The 26,194-nt window shown below is 42.7% G+C and overlaps 1 protein-coding gene across 6 annotated transcripts in view; it reads right to left on the reverse strand.

The window, feature by feature from the left end:
- Positions 1 to 9,172: 9,172 nt before the first annotated feature.
- The window catches only part of GULP1 (GULP PTB domain containing engulfment adaptor 1), a 171,611-nt gene continuing 154,589 nt past the window's right edge, over positions 9,173 to 26,194 (reverse strand). For 3 of the 6 annotated variants that reach the window (XM_035135787.3, XM_035135813.3, XM_088655536.1), the window contains 3 exons: positions 20,676 to 20,814; positions 16,633 to 16,727; positions 9,173 to 11,991 (listed from right to left, as the gene is read on the reverse strand). In XM_035135787.3, coding sequence (XP_034991678.2) covers positions 11,920 to 11,991; positions 16,633 to 16,727; positions 20,676 to 20,814 — 306 coding nt within the window. In that variant the 3' untranslated portion in view covers positions 9,173 to 11,919. Of the gene's footprint in view, positions 11,992 to 14,539; positions 14,551 to 16,632; positions 16,728 to 20,675; positions 20,815 to 26,194 lie in introns of all 6 variants that reach the window. The other 3 variants (XM_035135805.3, XM_035135828.3, XM_035135821.3) reach the window with 2 other exon arrangements.

A 26,194-nucleotide genomic window follows, 5' to 3' on the forward strand; every position in this document is an offset into this window, starting at 1 on the left:
ACCCTGGCAACCTACCACAGCCGCACAAAACAAAGGAAGCAAGTCTTTTTCTTCAGGGCCAAAACTGCTCTCAGTGAAAACTGCTTTGGAATGGATTAAGATCTGATTGTTTCCTGGAGATGAGCTACAGTGCTCACCAAGAGATGGAAAATGGGGGCGAGGGGAAGATAGATGCATAATTTTTAAATACAACACGCGTTTCCAGGAAATAAATCTATATTATCTATCTTTGGATATTTGAAAGAAGTTGGTATCCCTTCTTGATGATTTCTTGTCTTGGCTATTGCAGGAATTTGCATCTACAACCGTTGTTCTGTCAGTAACCAATTCTGTAGCACAGATGTGTAGCTTCAGCTCAAATGCAACAGAGAATTGGGTGAGCCATTGAGACACACATTGCTCCTTCAAAGCCATGAAGTTGCACAGGATGGTCCAGAGAGAGAATTGCCCTCCAAAGGACCAGACTCTTGATAAAGTAAAAATGCATCAAACCCAGTGAAGGGGATGATGGCTATTTTCTGCATGTGTTTATTCTGGTACATACAGATTTATATGTTACCTTTTCCCAAACACATCAAGGCACCTAATGGTGTCAGCAGGGTAAAGATAATAGATTGCGTAAGCAAATAATAATAATACGCAGCACACAAGCACTTACATAGAATACACAGTTCATTTAATAATTGTTCTGTGCCTGGTTTTCCATCAAGTGAATCAGTTAATTGCTACAGCATGGCTTGTAGCCCACCTTTTCTGTTCCCCCTCCAGATGCTTTTCAAAAGCTCCCTTCTTTGAAGCGTGGGCAGCTGTTGTTGATGCGTTCCAAAAACATATTTACATTCCCCCCCACAATGCTCTTTAATGAGAGACCTCCTTCCAAATGCATAATTCTCTTTCCAGCAAGCGCTGTTTTTCACAAGGTACATGTTCCTGTAAATGGACTCAAGATGCCCTGATCCACAAGGAATATCCATATGCAGGAGATGCACATCTACATTGCGATCCCATCTGGTCTACGGATGTGTCTTTCAGCACAGATAGGGGGAGGCCACTCAGCAACAGCAGTGGGGGGACCCACTGTCAACGGTGCTGTGGGGTAAGAGGACCCTGCCATGCTTACTGCTCTGGCTTACATCTTAGTACTCCAAAAATACAATGCCTCAGATGCTCCGTAGCAGCGTGGATGAAAACAAAATCAATACATGGTGACCATCTTGGTTTCCCCCCTGTATTTTGTATCCCAGAGTGTCCCTCCTATGATAACACCCTGTCAAGCCTGCAACCCTGGAGTTAGTCTTGATCCTGGCCAACTCTCTGATTGTCATCAACTCTGCCTCCACCCTAGATGGGACACGTCTTCTGATCTTACAGGGTGGGCATGGTTTGAGAGGGGGCAATTCCTTGCTTTGAATCTGTTGATATGACACTTTGAACCAATGTTCCGATCTCTCTGAACATGAAAGTCCTAGCATCAAGGTCCCTGGTGCTTAGTTTCACTGTTTTCCAAAGAGGTCAATGTAAAATGCCTGTGAAATGATGGCATGTTGGTTTCAGCTAGGGCCACCGAGAACTTGCATCTGAAATACAAGGTTGAGGTGGGGTGGAATGTTCTCCTGAAATCACCATTCTTGGGCTCGCATTGATTTGACCAATAGTCTATTTCACAATACTGCTTCTATTGATTAAAAAGCCATGGGGGCTGAAAGGCACTCTCCCAATTATACTCTCTGGACTCGGTCCTGAATGTAGGATTAGAACCACTGTAATACAGTGCCCCCAATTCTCATTCTCCATGGTGTCCAGGAGAGTGACCAGAAAGTAGGAGAAAAGTTGCACTCCCCCTGTCCTACTCACAGATGACCCTCTTGATGGGTCATCCATGGCCAGGCCTTAGCCCAGATTCAAATGGGATCTAAACAATCAGTCCTCCAATAATGCTTGCAACTGCTCCACCAAGGACAACTTAGTTCTGTGCATGGGCCTGAACCCACATTGAAATGGACCTAAATAATCTGCGTCTTCCAAGAAGACTGTTTACGTGGGCTAAAAAATGTTGTTTTCTAAGCTGTGGCTCTTATGAGGATCATTACTGTGGGACAAATCTAAAATATCTCGTGGAAATACAGTTCTGCTTATTTGGCTTTGTTTTCTATTCATGATCCACCCCAAGATGCATTTTATACTTTGTTCATGGCCTCTTAAGATGGGAGAAATCCACGCCACCTGGGGGCGATGAGAGAGGAGAAGCCACATGGAACAGGGGTTCTTAATGCCCCCTGCTCCTGCATTCTGCCATTTTTCCCACCTTAAATTGCCCCCGTGACATCTACCCATGGAGTTTTAAGCATTTAAAAACATACAAGGGGGAAACTTGCCTGGGGATAGAGGAAGCCATTTAGAGTGGGAGGGAAACAATGGATGACGAAAAAATTAAGAACATCCTCTCTCTTTCTCTCTCTCTCTCCTTCCATTTCTACACGCCTAATAATCCCCACCAGAAGTGACTTTTCCTCATCTAAATGGGCTGTCAGACTTCCGTTACATATGGTTCACCTGCGATGGATCGCTTGGGCCTCAAGTCTGCTTGAATTGCGTGACCTCCCTGAGCTTCTTTCCTTGTATCATTTCATTCCCCATTCCACTTCTAAGCTTGACCTGCTCTCGAGGCAATGATTTGCATCATTTAGTTTTGACTGCAGCCTGACAGATCTCACCGAGGTTGCCGGACGTCTTCCATTTAGGGGACACAGCAAAGGGCAGTTTACAGTTGGCTGCTGCTGGACTGACCTCTGCCTGTTCCAATTTAGCATGCTTGGCGGAGGTTGTCAAGAGACTTTGCAGATGTCCTGGCTCCTCCCCGTCAGTCCAGTATCTGAAAGAAACCTCCCATGTCTAAAAGTGTAGTGACTTGCGTGTAAAAGACAAACAAAACCAAAATAAACTGTAGCACTGAACTGATACAATCTGATCCGGGGGGGTTAAGATCATGTCATGGCTGATTCACTGCCCATTTGTGGTTGGAGAGATGTCAGTTAAGCGAATGCAGCTTCAACTTTTTCTCAGCTCTGGCCCCATGAGGGCGGATAAAGCTATAATTGGCTTCTAGCCATGGTAACCGCAGCTGACCTCCAGTCTCCGAGGTAGTACGCCTCTGAATTGCTGGGATTCGCAGATGGGCGGAGTGCTGTTGCACGGCAGGTTCCCCTACAAACCTCTGGCTGGCCACTGTGAGAGCAGATTGCTGCCCTAGATCGACCTCTAGCAGGGCTCCTTCTGCTCTTAAGCAAACATACAATTGCTTCATTATGCACTCAGATCCCAAAGTTACTCCTTACTTAGGTATTGGTATCTTCACGGTGAGTTCCCCACTCACCCATCATATCAGTTTCCCAAACGCCTCTGTTGTCATACGTTTCGGTTCTCAAATGCATTCGGTTCCCAAATGCTTCTGTTTTGGAACTTTTTTCAGATCCCGAACGTGTGACGCGGCTTCCACTGAAGTGCAATAAGCTCTTGCAACCAATGGGAAGCCGCGCCTCGGTTTTTGAACTTTTTGTAAGCCGAACGGGCTTCCGAACGGATTTCGTTCAAGAACTGAGGTGCCACTGTACTATGTTTCCCTGTTTCCGATCACCACTGGCTGCAGATAGAAACGAGGAAATTAATTATGTATTGGCTCTAAACAGGGGCGCCAAGTAGGGGGACTGGGGGCCCAGGTGGCCCCCACAAAAAAATCAATGAAGGGGCCGGGCCTTATCAAAGTTCTGTGGCAGTCATGCTTGCAGTCCGTGGGGCATCTATATGACACGTCAATACACCCCACAGCGTATTTCACTTTTTGAAATATGGCAACGCTTCTCAAAAAAATAAGCCCCCTTCTCAATTATATTTGATTCCCATCTATGTGGTCCCAGTATTCAGACACACACCCCAGTCATGTGGGTAAACATCAGAGGGAAACACAGGATTGCTAGTCAAGTTGGCCACATTATGGCACTTGGACACCATATTCAGAATAGCAGAAATTGCCTCACCTAATGCAGGCTTCCTCCACCTCGGCCCTCCAGATGTTTTTGGCCTACAACTCCCATGACCCCTAGCTAGCAGGACCAGTGGTCAGGGACGATAGGAATTCTAGTCTCAAAACATATGGAGGGCCGAGGTTGAGGAAGCCTGACCTAAAGGATACTGCAGCTCCATTTTCTATGTCTCCTGGTCTCCTCCCCTCCTCTTATAACTGCTGCATTTCCTATAATGTGTTACCGCAGCTCAATATCCCACAAAGGGCAAAAGGAGACACTGAAAATATACCTTCGGTGAGGCTCTGAACAGTAATGGATTTTACCATATATCATCACTGGTGTCCATTCAACAACAGAATGGTTACATCCTCTACCACAACAGTTGTTGGCCGAGGCGTTCCTTTCTACAAAAATGTCTATACACAGTCAATATAAATTGTGTATAATTGAATGAAACAGTTAGGCCAATTGCTTTTTTTGAGGGGAGTTAATATTTACAAGATTAGTATGTTGCCAGATTGATGGGAGTGGGTTTTTGTTTTTGGCTTGAGCCGTTTGTTTTCCGAGAGCTGGTCCAAAAACGGTCTTATTGAGTCCAGCTGCCGAACTCAGATCTCACAGATCCATACGGCTCCATGCAAAGCCATGGCAAGCCTGAGCAGTCAAATCATCATGTGGTCATGTACAAGAGAAACTCATCTAGGCGGAGCTGTTCTCAGCATTAAAGCAATCAGAATCAGCTTAGTCAATTTTGTGTGGCTTCGCTTAGGCGTTGGAAGATTTTCCATTCATAGAGTTTGCCCCAACACCACCGGACTTGACTGTTTCACCATTGGAGTCGCAAAGAGTTTTAGTAGGCAAGATAAATCAGTGTCCTCTATTTTAACGCAAGATGAGCGCCGCAACCCCAGAGTCGGTCACGACTGGACCTAATGGTCAGGGGTCCCTTTCCCTTTACTTTAAGTTTTGCTTCTGTCCTCTTCTGCATATGAGCAAAGAAATTTGGCTGCATTTTAGACTCTGCTCTTTTTCAGACTCCTGCTGCAAAACTAATTCAAGTGAACTTTGAAGGCTGATATCTATATCTATATCTATATCTATCTATATATATAATTTTTATTAAATTTTCTGTTTCACAGTTTAAAATACTCCTTTTAATCGTCAAGATATCAATGACTTCCCTTCTCCTTCCATGGTTCGTTTTACATAGCATAAATCCCTGCATATTTTACAAAAACTATACCATTCAGTATTCCATTATTGAATCCAACAAAACTTGTTTACACTGTTGAATTTATCTTAATGCTGCCAGCATTTTCAGCTGTGCACAGTTATTTTCCATATATTCAATAAACGTTTTCCAATCTTCTTTAAACGTATGTTCTTCTCTTATTCTATACGTTAAGTCTGCAAGTTGTGCATATTCTGTCAACTTAAGTTGCCATTCTTCTTTGGTTGGGACCTCACTCATTTTCCATTTTTGGGCTAACAAAACATGGGCCGCAGTAGTAAAGGTAAAGGGTAAAGGGACCCTTGACCATTAGGTCCAGTCGCGGATGACTCTGGGGTTGCGGCACTCATCTTGTTTTACTGGCTGAGGGAGCTGGCGTACAGTTTCCGGGTCATGTGGCCAGCATGACTAAGCCACTTCTGGCGAACCAGAGCAGCACACGGAAACGCCGTTTACCTTCCCGCCAGAGCGGTACCTATTTATCTACTTGCACTTTGACGTGCTTTTGAACTGCTAGGTTGGCAGGAGCAGGGACCGAGCAATGAAAGCTCACCCAGTAACGGGGATTTGAACCACCGACTTTCTGATCAGCAAACCCTAGGCTCTGTGGTTTAGACCATAGCAACAGCCGCAGTAGTAGCGTACATAACCTTTTTTTGACACCTGGGAATTTTAGTCTGAATTATCCCCAAAAGAAAGGACTCTGGTTTTCTGGAAAAGTACTTTTAAACATTTGTTTTCAATTCATTATGGATCATTTCCCAGTACTCTTATCCTTTTATAATTCCATTATCCTTTTACGAGTTCAGAAGGCTCATATCAAATTGCTTCACCGATGCATATTGACGGATGCAATATCCAGTGCTAGGTGGGTAAATGATGCCACCACAGATGGCCATGTCACCACATATAGAATGCTTACAAATGGTTTCAGGTCACACGTTCAGCTGCCACTCATCTATGTTCTTGGAAGGGAATGAGATGAATTCACATACAATGAGATTATCAATGGCTGCAAGTCATGTTGACTGTGTACTACCTTGAGTAACAGAGATGGCGTGCCTCTGAAAACCAGATGCTAAGGAGCACAAATGTGCTCTTGGACTCAATAGTGATGGAAGGATATGTTGACTCATTTTCTCATTTTTCCAATCTTAAATTTGGTTCTCCACATTTCTGCAGCAATTTGCAATTTTTTCTTTTTTAAAAAAACTCCCTCATGAACGTTTTCCAGTGTTCTAGGGCAAATTTCACCTAAAAACACATTTGTGTATGTTGCTCTGACTAACGTACACATTTTTTTTGCAAGCAGTTTCTCCTCGTGCAATGGATTGTTGTGCGCTATTTTCACTAATACATTCATTTTTATGCAAGTCTTACATAATATACACATTTTTGTAAACACTGGATGGTTAGAGAACTGCTGTCAGGGACTGGACTGAGGAGGAATGGTGGAGACCGCGCCCCCTTCTCCTGAACCTTCCTGAGGAGGGCAGTATAGATTTAGAATGGTGGTTTGCAGAGGGTCACAGCTCAGAGATCTGGGTCTGATGAGGTTACCCTCACCTGTTCCTAGCCTCTTCCCAGAGCTAGCGAGCCCCACCTGTGGGCCCTTGCTTGTCTCAGCCTCCTGGAGTGCCCCTCCCACTGCTCCCTATGCCTCAGAGCCCACCGTGTTTGGGTAGACAGGGCCCCTCTGCCTCTGGCGATGGGTCCTGCTATTCTGGTTGCTGTGCACTGACTCCCATCCCCTTGCCACCCACCACAACCCTGTGAGTAATTCCCACACCAACCTCTCCTTCCCCATCCCCAGCTTGCCTTGGTGTGCCCCAGTTCTGGCTACAACCCTTGCTCCTCTTCCCTATTGTTCTGCCAGTTCATGGCATTTGCTACTACATTTCCTACTACATGCCCATGTATACTTAAAGCTGGTCTGTATCATCCATACAGTGAATTTTCTGTATTACTTATGTCAAAAAGGGTGGGATACAAACGCAATAAGGTAAAGGACCCCTGGATGGTTAAGTCTTGTCCAATTTGACTATGGGGTGCAGCACTCATCGTAAACGGGCAGGTCTACATCTTAAGACCTTCATTTTAGAAGTTCCCAACCCGCAAGATCAATGTTAGTGATGTTCCCTGACAGAGTAAAGAAATGTCATTACATTCCTTGGCATGAAAACAAAACAATTGTTGAAGAAGTGGACCTGCCATCTTAGGTCTTCAGCCTTGCATTTTCCCTATCTTGGCAAAACATTTTAACTAGAGGTCATCAGGTGATGAAAGATTGCTTCATCTGCCCTGTAACACCAACAGACTTTTACTCAGTTTGAGATTCAGATAACTGTTCTGAGTAAAAACAACAACAACAACCCTCCAAAACAAAGTTTTTATTGTACTTTCCCCAGAGATGTTGCAACAGCGATATAGACCATTTATTTACTCCAGAAAGCTCGTTTTAATCAAAATTGATCCAGGCCCAGGAGTACCTGATGGCTTTCTTTATTCTTGTTTAGAATAATAGGGTGTTCAAAATCTTAAGAGTTGGATGAAACTCTAGATTCCAAAGGATTTCAGAGATATAAATGCCAAGTAGATACAAATACCAGTTAGATAGACAAGTCAAGCAACTATCTTAAAGACAGCCAAAAATTAATGACAAGAACTGTTCTTGTTCTGAACGCCGCACAGACATGTAGCGAATTGTGCCTCAAGAAAAAGAAAATACAGAAATATCTTTCGCCAAACAGTTTGGTAAGAAAATTAATGATAGGGGGAATTATTGTGTGGGTGATTATTATTTAGCGCCTCTAAACCCAAAGAGAAACTGCATTTTGGTAATTGCAAACTGGAAAATAGCGAATTCTTGTGGAGTTGCAATAGAAGCAGTTCTTCTTTTACTGTACAGTCTTCTACTGTAATATTAGTGATGAAGGACTAGTACACTCATTTACGTGTGGTAGGTATAAATACAACCATATACTGTATACCAATTCTGAATGGTCTCCCTTATATAAGCAAAATGCCACCACAAATGAACATGTTAGAGGTGTCGGCATGTTTTGGGGGGAAACCCAAGGTTTGCAGAGGTACAAAAACAAGCAAATGTATTTTGGAAGACATAAGGAGACCAAAACAACCAAAAGTAGCAACCTAACTGTCCAATGAAGGCAGAGCAGTCCCAATAGCTCACAGAATACTTAGACTTTTGCAGAAGCTTGGCCCCACTATTGTGCCTGCCTGGGGGCACTGCAGGGGAGTGCCTGTGCCCCTGGCACAATTTGTGGGTGCCTGGCCCCTTCATTGGCAATTTTGTGTGTGCTTGGGCACCCAGTGCCCCAGTGCCTATGCACCCTTGGGAGTGGGGGATGTGAACAGGAGTACTGTGAACTGCAACATTTTGTTGCAGCCCCCATTTTTGTTGTTGTTGAGTTTTGTGGTTATTATTGTTTGGTAGGTGCTTCCACCTAGGGACCCAGGTGGCGCTGTGGGTTAAACCACAGAGTCTAGGGCTTGCTGATCAGAAGATCGGCGGTTCGAATCCCTACAATGGGGTGAGCTCCCGTTGCTCGGTCCCAGCTCCTGCCCACCTAGCAGTTTGAAAGCACATCAAAGTGCAAGTAGATAAATAGGGACCATTCCGGTGGGAAGGTAAACGGCATTTCCGTGCGCTGCTCTGGTTCGCCAGAAGCAGCTTTGTCATGCTGGCCACATGACCCGGAAGCTGTCTGCGGACAAACGCCGGTTCCCTCGGCCTATAGAGCAAGATGAGCGCCGCAACCCCAGAGTCGGACACGACTGGACCTGATGGTTAGGGGCCCCTTTACCTTTACCTTTAGGTGCTTCCTTGTTTTTATTTTATATTTACCGTTTTCTTTGCACTGCGGATCAGTATTAAATAAAAATTCTGTTCCACGAGTCAAAATTATTTAAAACATTTATTTGGAGCAAAATTAAACAGACAGTTGAGATTACATAGAAATACAAATTTCAACCAGAACACTAGAACCCTCTCGTTAAAAATGTACTTTCTCACTGAATTAATTTAGGTGTCCTTGTACTGACGTGATCGGTTAGATCATATTTAGCATTTCGTAGAATCAACCCACGTAAAAATCAGTAAAACAAAGGTTTCTTAAAATGTGCAAATATTTTCTGAGTGTTTCGTTACCATCCATAGTAAACGGCCCCTAAATATATGCTTATTACGTAAAGCTTTCTTTTTTAAAAGTACGATAAAAATACAAATTCTATTTCTTTTAAAAAGCCATTGATATGGCTACTAAACAACCTCGTTGTACAAATTGCAAAATACTATAGGACAAACAAAATTATAGATTTCTTTCTAGGAAACATAGTCTACTCTACGCATTAGTGATTCCATATGTATATAACTATATCAACAGACACATAGGCCATGATCCAAAGGACTGTTTGTGGTATTTTGCATGCGCACTGCAAGTGTTTGTCCCACACTTTCCTACTACAGCCACCGTCCCTGCGTCCTCACCAAGCAGCTTCTGAAAGTCAGGCGACCCTCTGGAATGGTGTTCGGCGTGATGGGATCGCCCGCATTCTTCCCCGTACATGTGCAGAAGCACTTTACGTACGCAGGCAGTTCTCTTTGGATCCTGTCCATAGATATAGGTATACATTCAGACCGATCAACAAAAAGGAAGACTTAACACAATGCAAAAATAGGAAAGGCTCGACTAGAGCCGCGTGCCTAAGCAGATGCCTAACTTTAAGCAAGTGAAGTATCCCAGACTGTCCAGGCATCTGCTTAAGCGTCTTCCGAGGCTGGAACAAAGCTTTTTTAAAAAAGGTAATAATATTGCATAAATGCATTCTATTTTCCGTGTAAACCTCACGATATAAGGTCAAAAGCTATTATTTTTCCCAACCCAAGTACCAGAAAACTAGTTCTTTTCTCCCCGTCTAAAATATATAAGCAGTAAAATAATCTCTTAAGTGTCTTCTCTTATTTGTCCTTTGCATCCATCCTCCCCACCCCCCAAAAGTCTTTTCAGTGAAAGGATCCTTAAAGGAGAGGGGAACCCCCCCCCCATTATTGTATATACATATATATGTATATATATATAAATGTGTATACATACGCACACACTTTTTAAAAAAATGAGAAAAAATGATGGCACAAATGGAAACAGGAAGGAACAATTCCACTGGTGAATGCAAGAAATGCACAAACAAAATGTTCATTTATTGCTAGTTTGAAGGCTAGTGGAAGAAAAATACACTGATGCTCAGCAATGGGCTTCTGCACAGAATTACAAATGACAACAGGACAACCCGTCCCCACCATTCTTCTCTGGGTTATTTGTTATCAAATGATGCACCCATAAATGACATGTACATTGCACAGTAAGGTTATTTGCCAAATGTATGATCCAAGCAGCTTTCATAGGGTTCCCACATGACCCAGCAGCAGAACTCCTTTGTGTGCTTCCAAATGATTCTCCAGGCTTCCAAGATCCTGAAGGATGTACTCTCGAACCCTCTGGAATCCGCAGATGGCCTGACCTCAAAACGTCAAGGGTTTCTTCTTTTAGCTAAAGAGTGTGTGCATAAGGCAATCTGAGCTGGATTTTTCTGTGACACGTAGCAACTTAACATGCGCTACAAGCAGTGACTTAAGCATGTGGACTTTTAGTCTGCCTCCACTTGGAAATCAACAAGATTTCCAAAATATCTGTGTCGAGGAGTAGGGTATTGGACCTCCCCCCCCCCCGCTAAATATGCTTCTGAGTGCAAAATAATGCTTGTGTGCACATGTAGATGTGAAAACAGACGATCACTCACCACTGAAAAGCATAGCTTTTTGTGAAGCAGATTCCAAACGACAAACACCACTGGGAATGTAAAAATAAGCTAATGCACCTAATCAAAATTCTTAAATCTAAGACAGGAATCTGTGGTTCTCCAGGTGTTGCTGGTTTTCAGCTCTGATGGTCCCAACGTGCTAGTTAGTTGGGGCTGATGAAAGTCATGTTAGTTGGGGCTGATGGGACAACATCTGAAGCACGCCAAATCGGTGATGCTGGGACTGTGCACTGGGACTGCCTCCATCACTCCCTTTACATTAAAGTAAAGCCATTAATGTGCATGTGGGAAAGTCTACGTGAAGAACCACAGAGTGCACTGCAGCTTGAATCATGGCCAGAAACAAGGATTTGTGGACTGTGTGAACTGTGGTATGCAGTATCTGGGCGATTTTCAACAAAACTGTATGAACATGGCCCTACAGATTGGGAATTAAGAAACCAACCGAGGGGCTTCTATAAGCGTTGCCATTTCCGAGAGTCCCAAAAGATAGTGCCTGTCAACAGGAACGGGTCTGCATGAATGGTTCGAAGAACTTCACAGCACATGGTGAAGTGCCATTGGGTGGCGGAAGGTGACGAAGAAAGACAGCAGTGTGATTTCATTTTGGTTTCATATACACGTGTGACTTTTTACATTTGTACAGGGATAACACTGGAACCTATCTGGAGTTTCACAGAAGCAAACCTCACAAAAGTGAACAAGTTGAAAAAAAAAACATTTTTGGCACATTGACAGTATTTGTAATACGTTTTAAAACATTTTTCCCCCTCCTAAAAAAAGAGAGAGAGATGGCGATATCTTTTCACGTTTCTTTTCTTGGCATCAGCACTTGCTGTCTAGAGGGTCAAGGCAAAATACTGTGGCTTCCAGAGTCAGTCCCATTTTGAACCCCTCCTGAAACAGAGGAAGAAAAACACAAACAAACAGTGCTAGTTACAGGTAGGTAGCCGTGTTGGTCTGACGTAGTCGAAACAAAAAATAAAAATAAAAAATTCCTTCCAGTTGCACCTTAGAGACCAACTAATCTGAAGAAGTGTGCATGCACACGGAAGCTCATACCTATGACAAACTTAGTTGGTCTCTAAGGTGCTACTGGAAGGATTTTTTTATTTATTTTTTGTTTCGGCAAACAAACAAGAAAGAGTGAGAAAATACGGTATTTTACAAATGCCTATTGACAAGTGTTCATTCTTATAACTGTGGAATTCACCTTAAAAAGAAAAGAAAAGAAAGAAAGCCTGGCCATGCAGGAGTAAGCTCTTTTGAGTTCTTTAATACATTCTCATCTGGATTGTTTTATAGAGAATGAAACTAATCTCTGTGTGTGTGTCATAGCTGTCAAGTTTTCCATTTTCTATTCAGCATAAGGGAATTTCCCTTAAAAAAAGGGAGAACTTGACAGCTATGGTGTGTGTGTGTGTGTGTGTGTGTGTGTGTGTGTGTGTGTGTGTGTGAAGCCTATTCAGCATAAGGGAATTTCCCTTAAAAAAAAAGGGAGAACTTGACAGCTATGGTGTGTGTGTGTGTTTGTGTGTGTGTGTGTGTGTGTGTGTGTGTGTGTGTCTGCTTTAAAAAATTTTAAATGTGCTTTAATTACACACACACACACACACACAAAATATGCTTTTGATGTTACTGCTATCGAGCCTTAAGCTGCCTGTTTGCACTGTCCCGTTAATTACAGGTGATCAGTATGAATGACATTTACAATATGTCTCACTAACTATATGAGAAAAGCACCCTCAGTCCCTATCAAATATCTGCCTAATGTGAAATTTAAAAAGTGAATTTGAACGTTTGCCATTTTGTCAGTTTTTGGAGGTGGCGGCGGCAGTGGAACATGTGTGTAGCCTGCAAAAGTTATTATATATATATATATATATATATATATATATATATATATATATATGAATAATGATGATGATGATGATGAAATTTCCAGTACTGTTGCAGGAGCGGACGCATGCACATCCCTGGCTGAAATTGTGCTTCATAATTATTCCCTTTAGCACTGGTTATTCGAACTCGATGTGTTATTAGTACATGGCACATGAGAGCCATTGCTGCATCCTATTCCTTATTTAGTGAAGGAAAATAATTTTTTTAATCTAGCAATGTGTCAAGGTTGAACCCTGATTGAAAATATAGGGTGGGTTGTGTCACATTCCACTGTAGCGGGCTTGCAAAGAGAGAAAAAGTATGCTGTTCCATTCTGAGCTGGAATGGATCTAATTGGATAAAGATAAGAGAATGTGATGGCTCCGTTTTAGACCATGGCAGCGTAGCTGCCTTACGTACAAGTTGGCAAGAGACAACTTTCAAGATAAGAAGTGATTCTTGGCAAGATAGGGGTACTTTCATAGGGTTATTCGTGTGGGCTTATAGGATTTCAGTTTGACCTATAAATCAAATATGCTATAAACATGGCTGATTTGAAAGGTAGCACTCCCCTCTGGATTACAGTGCTGGCTAGAGCTGAAGAATAAATATTCTTTTACTGAAAAACAACAACAACAGAAGACACGTGCATTGATTCAATTCCTTAGAGACGTACATGTGAAAAGCTTTATGTTTGGATGACAGAATTGGGAATGTGACTATAAAGAATCAGTCCAATGCACATGCCTTCTATTTTCTGGGAAAGAATGCCTGGGGAAGGTAATATATACTTGCTGGCAAAGGGTCACAGTTTTAGCAAGTCAAAATACAAAGCAGATTCCTGGCTCATATCAGCGGTGGTGTGGCTCTTTAGCAATGCACACCTCTTTTTATCCATGGTGCATTTATCCTAACGTATGAAACGGTTCTCCCATCTCAGTGAACGGGGAGTGGGAAGAACATTGTGAATTGGGTCCCTATATGATCGAACATCTGCAGGAGTGTCTTTTTTTATACATATCATATGCATTGTGGAGAGCACTTGTTCTTCCAGCCCAGGCACCCCCAAACTGTGGCCCTCCAGATGTTTTGGCCTACAACTCCCATGATCCCTAGCTAAGAGGACCAGTGGTCAGGGATGATGGGAATTGTAGGGCAAAACATCTGGAGGGCCAAAGTTTGGGGGTGCCTGTTCCAGTCCATGAAGTGCACATATACCCAGAGCATAGCATCCCTGCAAAAGCCTGTATTTTACAGAAACGGTAGCCATCTTGCCTGCTCTGTCTGAAGTAATAACATTTCATTTGAGTTTTACAGTTCATATTGAATAAAAGAACTCATTCTTACATAATGTGTATGTACAGCATAGCGAGCCACTACAGACCAAAAGTCAATACCTCTCTGAAATGAGCCTGCAAGAATTTCTCAAATTCTACCACATGAAAAATGAAAATGAATGGAAATCTAGCAATCTGAAGTGCTAAAGTTTTGATCTCAGACATCAACGTTATTATACTTTATAGGACATGAATCGAAACTCATTAAAAAAAAACAATATACCAACCATCGCTGACGCTGCACACCCACGAAAGCACAAAGAGACAGAAGAAATATTAGACAGATTGGTTAACATCGGTAATAACACTTCTAATTTAGGCTACAATTCTATACACAATTACGTGGAATAAGAACTTACGCCCAAGTAGATATGCATGGGATTTTGCTTCTAGTTACAGATCTCACAAACAACTAAACTGAATAATATAAAATAATTGCAACTAAATTCATCTTTTCATTATTTCTTACAAAATATTCAGAAGTAAATATAAAGTTGATTGCAACCAAGTTCATTTTCTGAAGTAAATTATAATTTCCCCACTGTTGAGATTGGAAAGGTATTTATAGTATTTCATCACACACAGATATAAATAATTTTGTGCATGCACTTGGTATCTTTTGGTCTCACATTGTATACCATCAAAAACCATGGGTATTGGGGTGGAAAAGGTGGAATAATGTTACAGAGGAGCTAAAAGGCAAGGCCATTCTTGCCGCTAGCCCTGCACCCCTGTACTGCCCTGTGTGTCAATGGATGAGGAAGAGCAGCGAGGGAATGGTGGAGGCCTAACCACTACACAGAGGTAAGCAAAGGCCAGCCAATGGGCAAATATACCCAGCAGTGATGAAGAGAGAGAGGCAAGGAATCTTGTGGGATTGAAATGAAGTGTGAGTAGCTGATTAACAATACACAAATAGGATGGGGTGACTAGAGAAGGGACCATGATTGAGAAATGAGTGGAGAAACCCAGCTGGCTACCATTTGTCATGTATTTGAGTGGGTGGTGACTTCAAAGAAGTCCTATTAGGCCTAAAGAACGTACAAAGGCAGGCAACATGGACAATGAAGTGCTGGCATATGAAAGGAGTGGGAAGGGAATTGAAGGAGGCATTTATTTATTTTTAGAATCAAACCTGGTTAGGAGCCTAAGCAATATTATAGTTAGGCGAAGTGTGTTGTACCTTGAAAGAGCAAAATGTATTTTACAGATAGATATTAAGGCTTGCTTGCAGTGAGTGCATTCTTCCCTGGTGTTCTTGTAGTGTAGTGATGATCAAACCTGGCCCTCCAGGTGTTTTCGGGCTACAATTCCCATCATCCCTGACCACTGGTCCTGTTAGCTAGGGATGATGGGAGTTGTAGTCCCAAAACAGCTGGAGGGCCAAGTTTGGCCATCACTGTTGTAGTGGTTACATCCAGATCTTCAAAACTGCACCCTCCACGTAGCCCACAAGGGATAAATAGTTCTTCTCCAGAGGAAGCATGAAAAGTAATATTGACTCCATTTCCTCTGCAGAAGTACTACAAAAGCTTATAGAGTAAGTATTAAATCCTCTAAGGCAGGGACGTCCAACTCCCAATAGACTGTGATCTACTCACAGTGTAAAAAAACTGGCAGCGATCTACCCATTGTCGTTGGATGGATCAAAGTTGTTGAGCTTTTTTGGGGAAGCCAAGGTGGTTGAGCTTTTTTTAGGAAGCAAATGAATGAATGGAACTGAATATATGAATGAATGGAACTGAATGAGCATTGCGATATACACAGAACATAATCAAAAGTTGATTATATAAAACAGTTGAGGGTCCTGAATCCCCAGTCCGATAGTGGAACTTAATCTGATGGCCCACTTTTTTTTGCCAGGAAGCAAAAGTTGCTGAGCTTTTTTGGAAAGCAAAAGTTGTAGAGCTTTTTTTTTGGGGGGGGAGTAGATCACTGAGTGGCCAGAGATCTACCAGGAACACCCCATGATCTACCAATAGATCACATTCTACCTGTTGGACGTGCCTGCTCTAAGGAATCTGAATACTGATTCATTTATTGCCAGTGTTGTTCTCCTTAGATGTTGTTGGACTACCAGCAGCATGGAAAGTGGTGACGGATGATGGAAATGGCACATGTGGGGGACCCCAGAAAAGCTACCTCTGTTTGAGATGGATTAAAAACTCTATTAACAACTGAATGAATCCTATTCCCCCCCCCCCCGCAACACTGAACATTTTACAGGCCACGATCATGCCGCCTACAGCACAGGTAATGTCTCCTGATATTTACACGGCAATGGAAACAACATTTTTTGCAATGGCAAATATTTTATCACCTGCATCTCGTCTAGTTTGGATTGAATGTCTGGAGGGAAATCTCCTGCTCCGCAGCTAAAAGGGTCAAAAGGTTCTGCTCCAAAAAGGTCTCTCTCTAGAAAGAAGAAGAATAAAAAAAAGGAATCAGCAACATAAGAGGTGGAGTGTATGGAAACTTAGATACTGAGACCAGCTGGTGAAACTCTGGACTTGAGAATGCAAAGCAGCGATATTTGCAACCAGTGTTCTGCTGTGTTCTAGAAGGTCTGTACTGGATGGTTCGCTTGAGCCACCACTCTTGACCATTGCATCTTGGCAACCATTAATTTTCACTTCATTTCCCCTAAATTATTTTTCAAGAGGGCATCTCCACGAATTTCAGGCTAAATCTGTATGAAGCATAGTCATCTTTTTTTTTTTTTAAAGCATACAGCCCCTGCAGGTCATTCAGAAACTGGAGTGTGTGTGTGTGTGTGTTTTTTTTTTTCTCTAAGCAGGGCACATATGCAGAGTAAGTAAGTTGTTCCAGCAAACAAGCCTCGGATCACCAGCTCATTAGTTTTGGTTACGACTACACAGTGTTTTCTATCAAAAAATGAAGCTCGAGGGGGGAAAATAATGGTTTGGCTCGCATTATATTTCTCTTACACAGAACTGAGCTAAATCCGAACAGCTGCTCAAAGGCATCCAGAACAGGCACCTTCCAAAAACCCCTCCAGGCATGATACAGCATACCAGTGATGGGGAGCATGTGGTCCTCCAGAAGTTGTTAGACCAGCTCCCAGCAGCCCAAGTCAGTGTAGTCGATAGCCAGCCCCTCTTAATCTTTGTGAACTGGCAGGATTCACAGTGCAGGTTGAAACAAACAAAGAAACAAATTTCTTCCAGTAGCACCTTAGAGACCAACTAAGTTTGTTATTGGTATGAGCTTTCATGTGCATGCACACTTCTTCAGATACCTAGATAACTAGTGCAAGTTGAGTTATGCTACAGGCATGGATTGTGGACCCTGCAAGTGCTGAAACAGTGCGGGTAATCCCAGCAATTAGGGATGATTTGCACGCTCGGAGAAAAGAAGGTAGCACATTGTTCCTGGGACTGTACCACACATCAGAACATATTCTGGTGGTGGAAATCACCTAAATGATGCCCAGTGCATCCAAAAACATCCGAACCCCCAAAATTAGAACACCAGAAAGCTCAAAGCAACTTCTTGCTCAATTGCTTCCTCCTTCTATTCTCATGATGCTTTAAATCTTTTATTTCCCAGATGTTACAGTTCAGATTATATTCTGCTTTAACTAGCTAGAGATTGACAAGAGAATTACACAAACACATTTTTTCTGATTAATGCACCTCTCATTTTTTTATATTAAAAATGAGTATTTTCCCCTTATTTGCAGATTTCCCATTGCTGTCCTGTATTAATTTGTGCTGCACATCTATCCCTGCCATGGCTTTCACAGTGTAATAATTCCTATTCTAAAACAGGAGTGGGTGTGTGATATTTCAAACACTCCCAGAATGTATGACCATATCAAGTTGTTTTATGGATGAATTTCTCAACCACAATAATAACATAACAGAAGAATGATTTATAAGGCTGTGCTTTATGTGTGGTTATGGAGTTTTTGGAGCAAGGTCTTAAATCTGGCATTTCTGTTTCACACTTTAAAAGACCTGGAAGTGATTGTTGCAGCTTCTAAAATTACTACTATTGATCCATGAAATATAAAATCACCTCGTGAAAATGCATTATAATAATATACTGAAATGCTAAATTCAGTAAAATACAGAGAGAGATTGATTTACCTATTACAAGATGCAAGATCTTCAAATAAATAATGACTGCATTTTCCTTTTACAACACACTATTTGCCTATCTCAACAATCCTTACAACAGCCCTGTAAGGTAGGCTGGCATTACTTATCTTCATATTGCAGTTAACTGGGAAGAGCTCTAAGAGATGATGGCTGTGATAGGCCACCTTGTGAGTGGGTTCAAGAGACGAGATTTCAGACAACAGATCTGAGCAGAGGTCTTTGCATTGCAAACTCTTTAAGCTAGCCATTTCATTAGTGCTTTTATAACATCATGAAAGTATTATTGCCTCTTTCAGACCATTCTTTTTATGGTGAAGAATCCAGTACGTTTCCAGACTTTGAACTTAATTTTGAAATGTGGTTAGCAGTGTTCAAATATTAGTTTCAAAATAAGGTTCTTCTTTTGGTAATCTGTTATGAAAAATAAAGGGGTAAAAGAGAAGCACTCATGTGGACAGTGGAAGTAGTTGGGTTCAAATGTTTCTTTGAAGACAATTTGATCTGCAGACCTCCTGGAAAGGCTACTGCCCCCAAGGGTCTTACAGCACGAAGTAAAAAATTTGCCCTGTTGTTATTGGTGGTAATCAAACTATTTCCTAAGAAGGGAGTATAAGATTTCGTTCATCTGTTATCAGATTTTAGTTGCTTTTTTCCTATTGGGACACTTTTATCTCAGAAATATCCTCTTTGGCTTCAAAACACATCAAAAGATGTCTCTTGGCATTGGCAATGCGAAAGCCTAACATAATTGTGGATTTGTCCCCTCGTTTTCAGCCATTGCAACTCCCCTGCTTGTTTCCCCCCAGTAACTCCAAAAGGGCTGGAGATTTCCACTATTTTCCGGAAACATAAACTATATTTTTCCTTTGATGTTTTGCCCGCATAGATCTTTGGCTGCCTGCTGAAGCAAGAAATCAACCTCTGCTTTCAAGCCAGACATCTATGTTCCTTGGGGTTAAAGGCACCACATAGTGCCCTGCTCAAGATAATACAATTCACTGATTACTATCTGGGGAGATGAGCACATCAAGTCAGGTAAAGAGCTCTGGACAACTTAGGTCCAACATTCCTTAAGGACTGCCTGAGCCCTTCTAATCTGGAAGAGTGCTGTTTACCGCTGTGATACAGAGGCCTGTTGGGCACATATTTTTGTTAGTTTCACATTGTCGAATACTCTTCCAGCAAATTTGGCAGGCACCATGCCTTTTCAGGCGATCATGCATTTTTGTCTGATGTGGTGATGTCATCACATCAGACAAAGCATCATTACATCAACCCGTCTGTGATCCCAGACTTAGTGGCACCTATTTGTGTGGCATATCAAGAAAAACGCCACTAAAACGATGGCACGAAATCGGTTTCAAGTAATGTTTTTGTGTGGGTGTGGGTGTTCAATCAAAGCGGAAATTGATTTGGGGGGAGGCGGAGGAAATTTACATTGCCAAAATCATTGTTTGTTTCCCCAACAATAAAAAACTGTTGAACGTTTGGTACCATCCCACTTATACTTAATGTTAACAAAGTTAATGTTAACTATATTACCAGATAGCTGTAGAAATTATCTGGGAGTAATTACAGACACTTGGCCATAGACCAGGGTTAAAATAATACTAGCAGATCCAGCAATACTTCTGAGATACTTCCCCAAAGAACCACATAGGCAGTTCTGAAGTCGAGTGTAAACTACTTTTATCTTTCCATGCGGGATTCAATGGGCACAGGTTTTTCTTCTCCAAAACATAGCGTCCCCTGTGTGTTCCTTCTTTAGCCACTGGGATATGAGATTGCAACTACCTTTTCTTTTCAGGGGGACACACACAAAAAGGTGTGGCACTAGTTGAATCACGGCTGAAGTGTCACAACGAAGACCGTAGAAGTGTTTTCCTGAAGTTAACACAGGACTAAAACATATCCTCAGATGGCTTTTGCACAATATGAAACAATATATCCAGGCCCCTAGTTAGCACATATATAGTTGAACGCCTACTTAGTTTTAACAGCCAAAAGGGGACAAGCAAATGTTTACAACAAACATGCTATTTTAATTTCTGCATTGAGTGGAGTTATTACTTGAACATACCAAAGGGTCACAAGATGCCCCCCAAAATACTCAAACTCTCAAAGAACAGGAACACTGTGAACCCAGCACTATCGTTTTTTAAATGCGTGGTTTCCAAAAACCGTATTTGGCTTAGTATGAAGATGAAAACAAATCAGGTCAGTTGATTACAAAACTTACTGATCTCTGCAGATCTACTGGGCACTGGAGGAGGCTGTGTGCCATTGCGAGTAGGTGTTGATGACTGAGGGGATATGGGAGAAAAGGGAACCATATCAAAGATGTCAGTGGAGGGTGATTTAGGTGTCACACTGCCTGCCTACAATAAGGACAATAAACATTAGGGCAAAATTTCACATGACAAAATCACAATATTGAACTTTTTTTTTTTAATTTTTGCATGCATGCAGAAGATAAAAAGCTACGTTTTCAAACAGAAGAGGGCATGCAAAAAACAAAAGAGCTGATATGAGGAATTGGCATCTGCAGCTTGAGGTTTATGAAACATGCTAAAGCCTTCAGTCACGCACCAACCAGTATTGCAATACTTTCACAGTTTTAGCGTATCTGGTGTATCCAGAATTGAATGACTTTTAGATACAAAACATATTTGAATGGAGAGAGAGATAATGCCCATTTCTAAGGACAGCTGGCTATACATCAGAACATACAGAACTAGTGCCTGAAATTAAGAGATAACATATCAGTTTTGTTTTATTACCTCTTGTGTCATAGTAGGATTAATATTCTGAAAACCTGACATAGCACTTGCTCTAAACACTTAGAAACCATTATGTAATAAAGCAGTAATTTGGATGAAAACACATTAAGGACCATGAATATTGTTATGTACTGAGCTGAATCCTAGAACAATAGGATTCAGAATCAGCGGGAGCTACCCAATCCAACTCCAGGTGGAAATGAATCCGCAACCTGATTGGCCTGCTGGAGCAGCCAATCAGGCGGCTGGCAGAAGTGAAGCTGCTACCTGATTGGCCTGTAGGAGCAGCCAATCAGGCTGCAGGCAGAAGTCAATCCAAAACCTGATTGGCCCACAGGTGTAGCCCTGAAGTAGCCAATCACGCAAGGCCCATTGTGTAAATAATGTATATAAGCAGATGGTTTTGGGAAAAGAGCCATTCTTCTTCTCCTCTTCTCCTTGATGACTATGAGCTGAATAAAGAGCATGAAATTCACTCTCGACTCCGAGTACATTTCAAATATATTGAAACTACAGGGTAACTTCTTCTTCTTTTTTAAGTTCAGCTTAGCACTGTAGAAACCTCATCACTAAATAAAGCCCAGAAATTCTGGTCAGCTTCAGCAAAGTATAATTTGCTGAAAATATACTTTTCTGTCCGATTAAGATTAATAGCTACAGTCATTTCACCATTGCTATCCAAGTAAGAATGCTTTCCTAAGAGGAAAATATGCAGCAATAACATACAGAAAGCAGAGTGATGATATGCATAAGATAATCTAAGTAAGCTTTCCCATTACAGGGAGCTAACAAGCAACTTTGTTTTATTGACAATGCAGAAAAAATACCCCTAACAGAAAATCCAAACCATGTCTCAAATGTTGTGCAAAACAATCTGCAGTTTGGTTATACTGATATTACAGTGGTGCCTCGACTTACGAATTTAATCCGTTCCGAAGGCACCTTTGTAGGTCGAAAAATTTGAAAGTGCACCATTGGAAATGTGATTTCCCATAGGAATGCATTGGAAACGGAAAAATTCATAAGTCGAAGCAACCCCATCTAAAAATTCGTAAGTTGAAAAAACCCTATCTAAAACCGCCACGGTTTCCGTTCAGATGTCGATAAATTCATAAGCGTGTGGCCATCTGCCCCATTCGTAAGTCAAAAAATTCAGTTGCCCAGTCGTTCGTAAGTCGAGGTGCCACTGTATAAAGGAACATGGCTAACTGGACGTAGAATGACCAATTATCTTCACATTGTAATGGAATAAATTGATGCCAGTGCCATGTTTCTAGAGGTGATGTTTTTCTTCCCTCTTGCCATGCAAGGCTTCTTGATATGTTGTGTTTTAACTGGTGGTTAGATACATTCAGCATCGCTCTTTTTTTTGGTTCCTGCATATTAACAGTGTTCATACATCACATAGTTCTGGGTTGTATCTAATGGTGCCCTTCCATAAGCGGAAGGAGTCCTTCAATCTATGGAAATACCCTTGATCTAGTGGAGCCTCTGGACTACTCCTTGTACAATGGGTTCCCTCCAGTCATCTCCTCATGCCCCCACCCTGCCCATGGGTTTGGGTGGTTGTGCTGTTCAGAGCACCCCCAGAACTGCACAAGGGGGTGGGGGAGAAGGAGAAGGGAGATGGTTCTGTCTGGCAAGCCAAAATGCTTGTGCTGATGCAACAATCAGAAGAATGTGACGTTGAATTTCTCCCAGAGAACCTTAACGCTTCTTACCACAAATATGCTTATAACAAAATAAAAAATAAAAAATTGAACAAGTCTTTTTGTGTTCACGCACAAACATCACACACACTCCTTCCGCGACAGCCGGCCACTGGCTTCTTGTACTATCTGTTCAGAGTTACAAAATGATGGAAAGTTTTGTTCCTGGGTCACAGGCAGAGAGAGAGAGGAACGTGCATTTTCTATAAAGGCTGGTTTCAAAAGGAAGGATAGGCTTGGCATCTTAGAGGTAAGTTTGGAGGAAGGTTCAGAGTATTCCTGGTTCTATTTCTCCTATGTTCATAAGGTGCTCTGTCTATGCCAGGCATAGGCAAACTCAGCCCTCCAGATATTTTGGGACTACAACTCCCATCACCCCTAGCAAACAGGACCAGTGGTCAGGGATGATGGGAGTTGTAGCCCCAAAACACCTGGAAGGCCGAGTTTGCCTATGCCTGGTCTATGCATTCCCAGACTCTTCAGCATCTTCTAATTGAAGTTTATAGTGTTACAGTATTCTACTGGAAAGAAATCACTGATGACAAATGACTACACCAGGGGTCAGCAAACTTTTTCAGCAGGGGGCTAGTCCACTGTCCCTCAGACCTTGTGGGGGGCCGGACTATATTTTGAAAAATAATATGAACGAATTCCTATGCCCCATAAATAACCCAGAGATACATTTTAATTAAAAGGGCACATTCTACTCATGTGAAAACATGCTCATTCCTGGACTGTCCGCGGGCTGGATTTAGAAGGCGATTGGGCCGCATCCGGCCCCCGGGCCTTAGTTTGGGGCCCCCTGGACTACACATATTGCCTCATTTTTTTCAAATCGCCAGCAATTAGTCTGCAGAGTGTCACGGTCCGGTCGGCGGGCGTCAGGACCAGAGGCAAGATGGTGGTGAAGAAGCAGGAACAGGTGCAGGGCTGAGGGTCCAGCAGCAGGCAGTTGCAGGGTCAAGGAGCAAGGCAGAGACGAAGGTCCACAGGGCAAGAAGCAAGGCGAAGGCTCAAGGAACAAGAAGCAACGCGAAGGCTCAAGGAACAAGAAGCAAGGCAAAGGTCCAAGGGTCGAGGAGCAAGGCGAAGGTCCAAGGGTCGAGGAGCAAGGCGAAGGTCCAAGGGTCGAGGAGCAAGGCGTCGTCAAGGCGAGGGTCCAAGGAACAAGAAGCAAGGTGAAGGTCCAAGGGTTGAGGAGCAAGGCGTCGTCAAGGCGAGGGTCCAAGGAACAAGAAGCAAGGCGAAGGTCCAAGGGTCGAGGAGCAAGGCAAAGGCAAAGCAAAGGTCCAAGGAGCAAGGATCAAGACGTCAGCAAGGCAAGGGTCCACGGAGCAAGGAGCAGGAGGCCAGATGCAACCAGGCAGGGATAGTGTTGCTGTGGCCAAGAGCTGAAGGGAAATGCTGGGCTTTTATCCCTCCCAGCCCCTGCCACCAGGTGCAGTGAGATAACAAGTGGCCTCACCTGAGAGACTACTCCTTGCCTCTCCAGCACAAGCTGAGGTCTTCACCTGTGTGGCCACGCCTTGCTTCTCCAGCACAAGCTGAGGCAGGCCCCAGTCCTGCAAAGCACTACAGGCCCCAGAGCCTGACTCCTGCCCATACTCCTGACACAGAGCAGGCCCGGCTCTAGGTGTAGTCCCGGTGGCACAGGGCGCCAGGGCGCCGAGCCGGCAGGGGGGGGGGGCTCTGCATGGCGAAGCCGTACGGAAGCCGTTCTGCGCGCTGCGCGCTGCGAGGGCGGGGGCGCCGGAGCGATCTCTGCGCCTCAGTGCCAGGGCGCCCAACCTGCTTGAGACGGCCCTGCTGCAGAGCATGGTGAAGTCACTTAGTCTTCCAACTTTGCTTGCTGACTTCAGCTGGATGGCTGCTAAATTGCAGCTGGCAAGAGGACTCTCTAGACCAGGCATCCCCAAACTGCGGCCCTCCAGATGTTTTGGCCTACAACTCCCATGATCCCTAGCTAAGAGGTCCAGTGGTCAGGGATGATGGGAATTGTAGTCCAAAACATCTGGAGGGCCGAAGTTTGGGGATGCCTGCTCTAGACTTTGAGGCAAGTTGGGTTCTTCTGCAAGCTGAGCATTCTCTGCTGTTATGTGCCACTATGTACTTTACCCCGTCTGTCTTTAAGAAGGGAGGCCTCCTGTGCAGCAAAACTAGTCCTCCTTTCATCAGATGTGGATATTGAATTACTGGTTTTGAATGTGGAACTGAATGACTATCATACAAAGGTTAGAATGCACTACAGTACTTAGAACTGTCTTAATAATCCCTAGTCTAGTCACAACAAAAAGCCCGTGCACTCTTGAAATTAGAAGTATCTTCTAAAGGAAGAAGCTGTGGTCCAACAACATCTACCACCTGTTGGCCACCCATTTTAAACACACTGGAGAAACATGAATATAAGTGGCAGATAAACCGATTCTGCCTTTATGTAGAATGGATAATACGGTAAGTATCACTTCTTAATCACCTAAAAACAAGGCACTGTACCTTGTAGGACTTAACAGGTAAACACCATGTTCTGCATATGTAGAAGTCTTTCCATGTAACAGATTTGCCAAATTCTGACCCAAATAATGCAACCTGCCCAATTTGTTTGTACACAATTACTATGTACTTTGTTTCCTTCTCTGAGTTCTCTGGGGGGGGGGGGGGAAGCCAAGTCTCATCCAAATGACTTCCTCTGTCTCTGCAACTAATATATTAACTGCTTATTAACTCAGAACAGTTGTGATAAACACACACAACTTTTGCTGAAAGTGAAATATGTTGATGGATAGCATTTGGATACTGTATAAGCCATAGGCTCTTAATTTATAATAAAATCCTGCTAATTTATAATAAAAACCCATCATAGAAGTTTAGTCATCAAATGTTGGTCTTTGATTGTGTGAAAAACAGATTCCATCAGGAGTTATGACAGGATTATGACATCACAAGCCTTACGTGGAATCTATGAATTATTTTTACAGTGGTGCCTCGCTTAACGAATGGTCTGCTTAATGAAATTTCCGCTTAACGAAAGGTTTTTTCAAGTGGAGGTTACTTTGCTAGATGAATTCGTTTTATGAAAAATTCGTCTAGCGAATAGCTGTTTCCAATAGGAATGCATTGAAATTCAATTAATGTGTTCCTATGGGCAAAAACAATTCAATTTTTCAATGCATTCCTATGGGATTCGCTAGATGAATTTTTCGTTATAAGAAAAGACCCGTGGAATGAATTAAATTCGTCTAGCAAAGCACCACTGTAATTCATTTTTGGAT

Source organism: Zootoca vivipara, chromosome 1, assembly GCF_965207765.1.
Source record: "Zootoca vivipara chromosome 1, rZooViv2.hap1.1, whole genome shotgun sequence".
Classification (NCBI taxonomy): domain Eukaryota; kingdom Metazoa; phylum Chordata; class Lepidosauria; order Squamata; family Lacertidae; genus Zootoca; species Zootoca vivipara.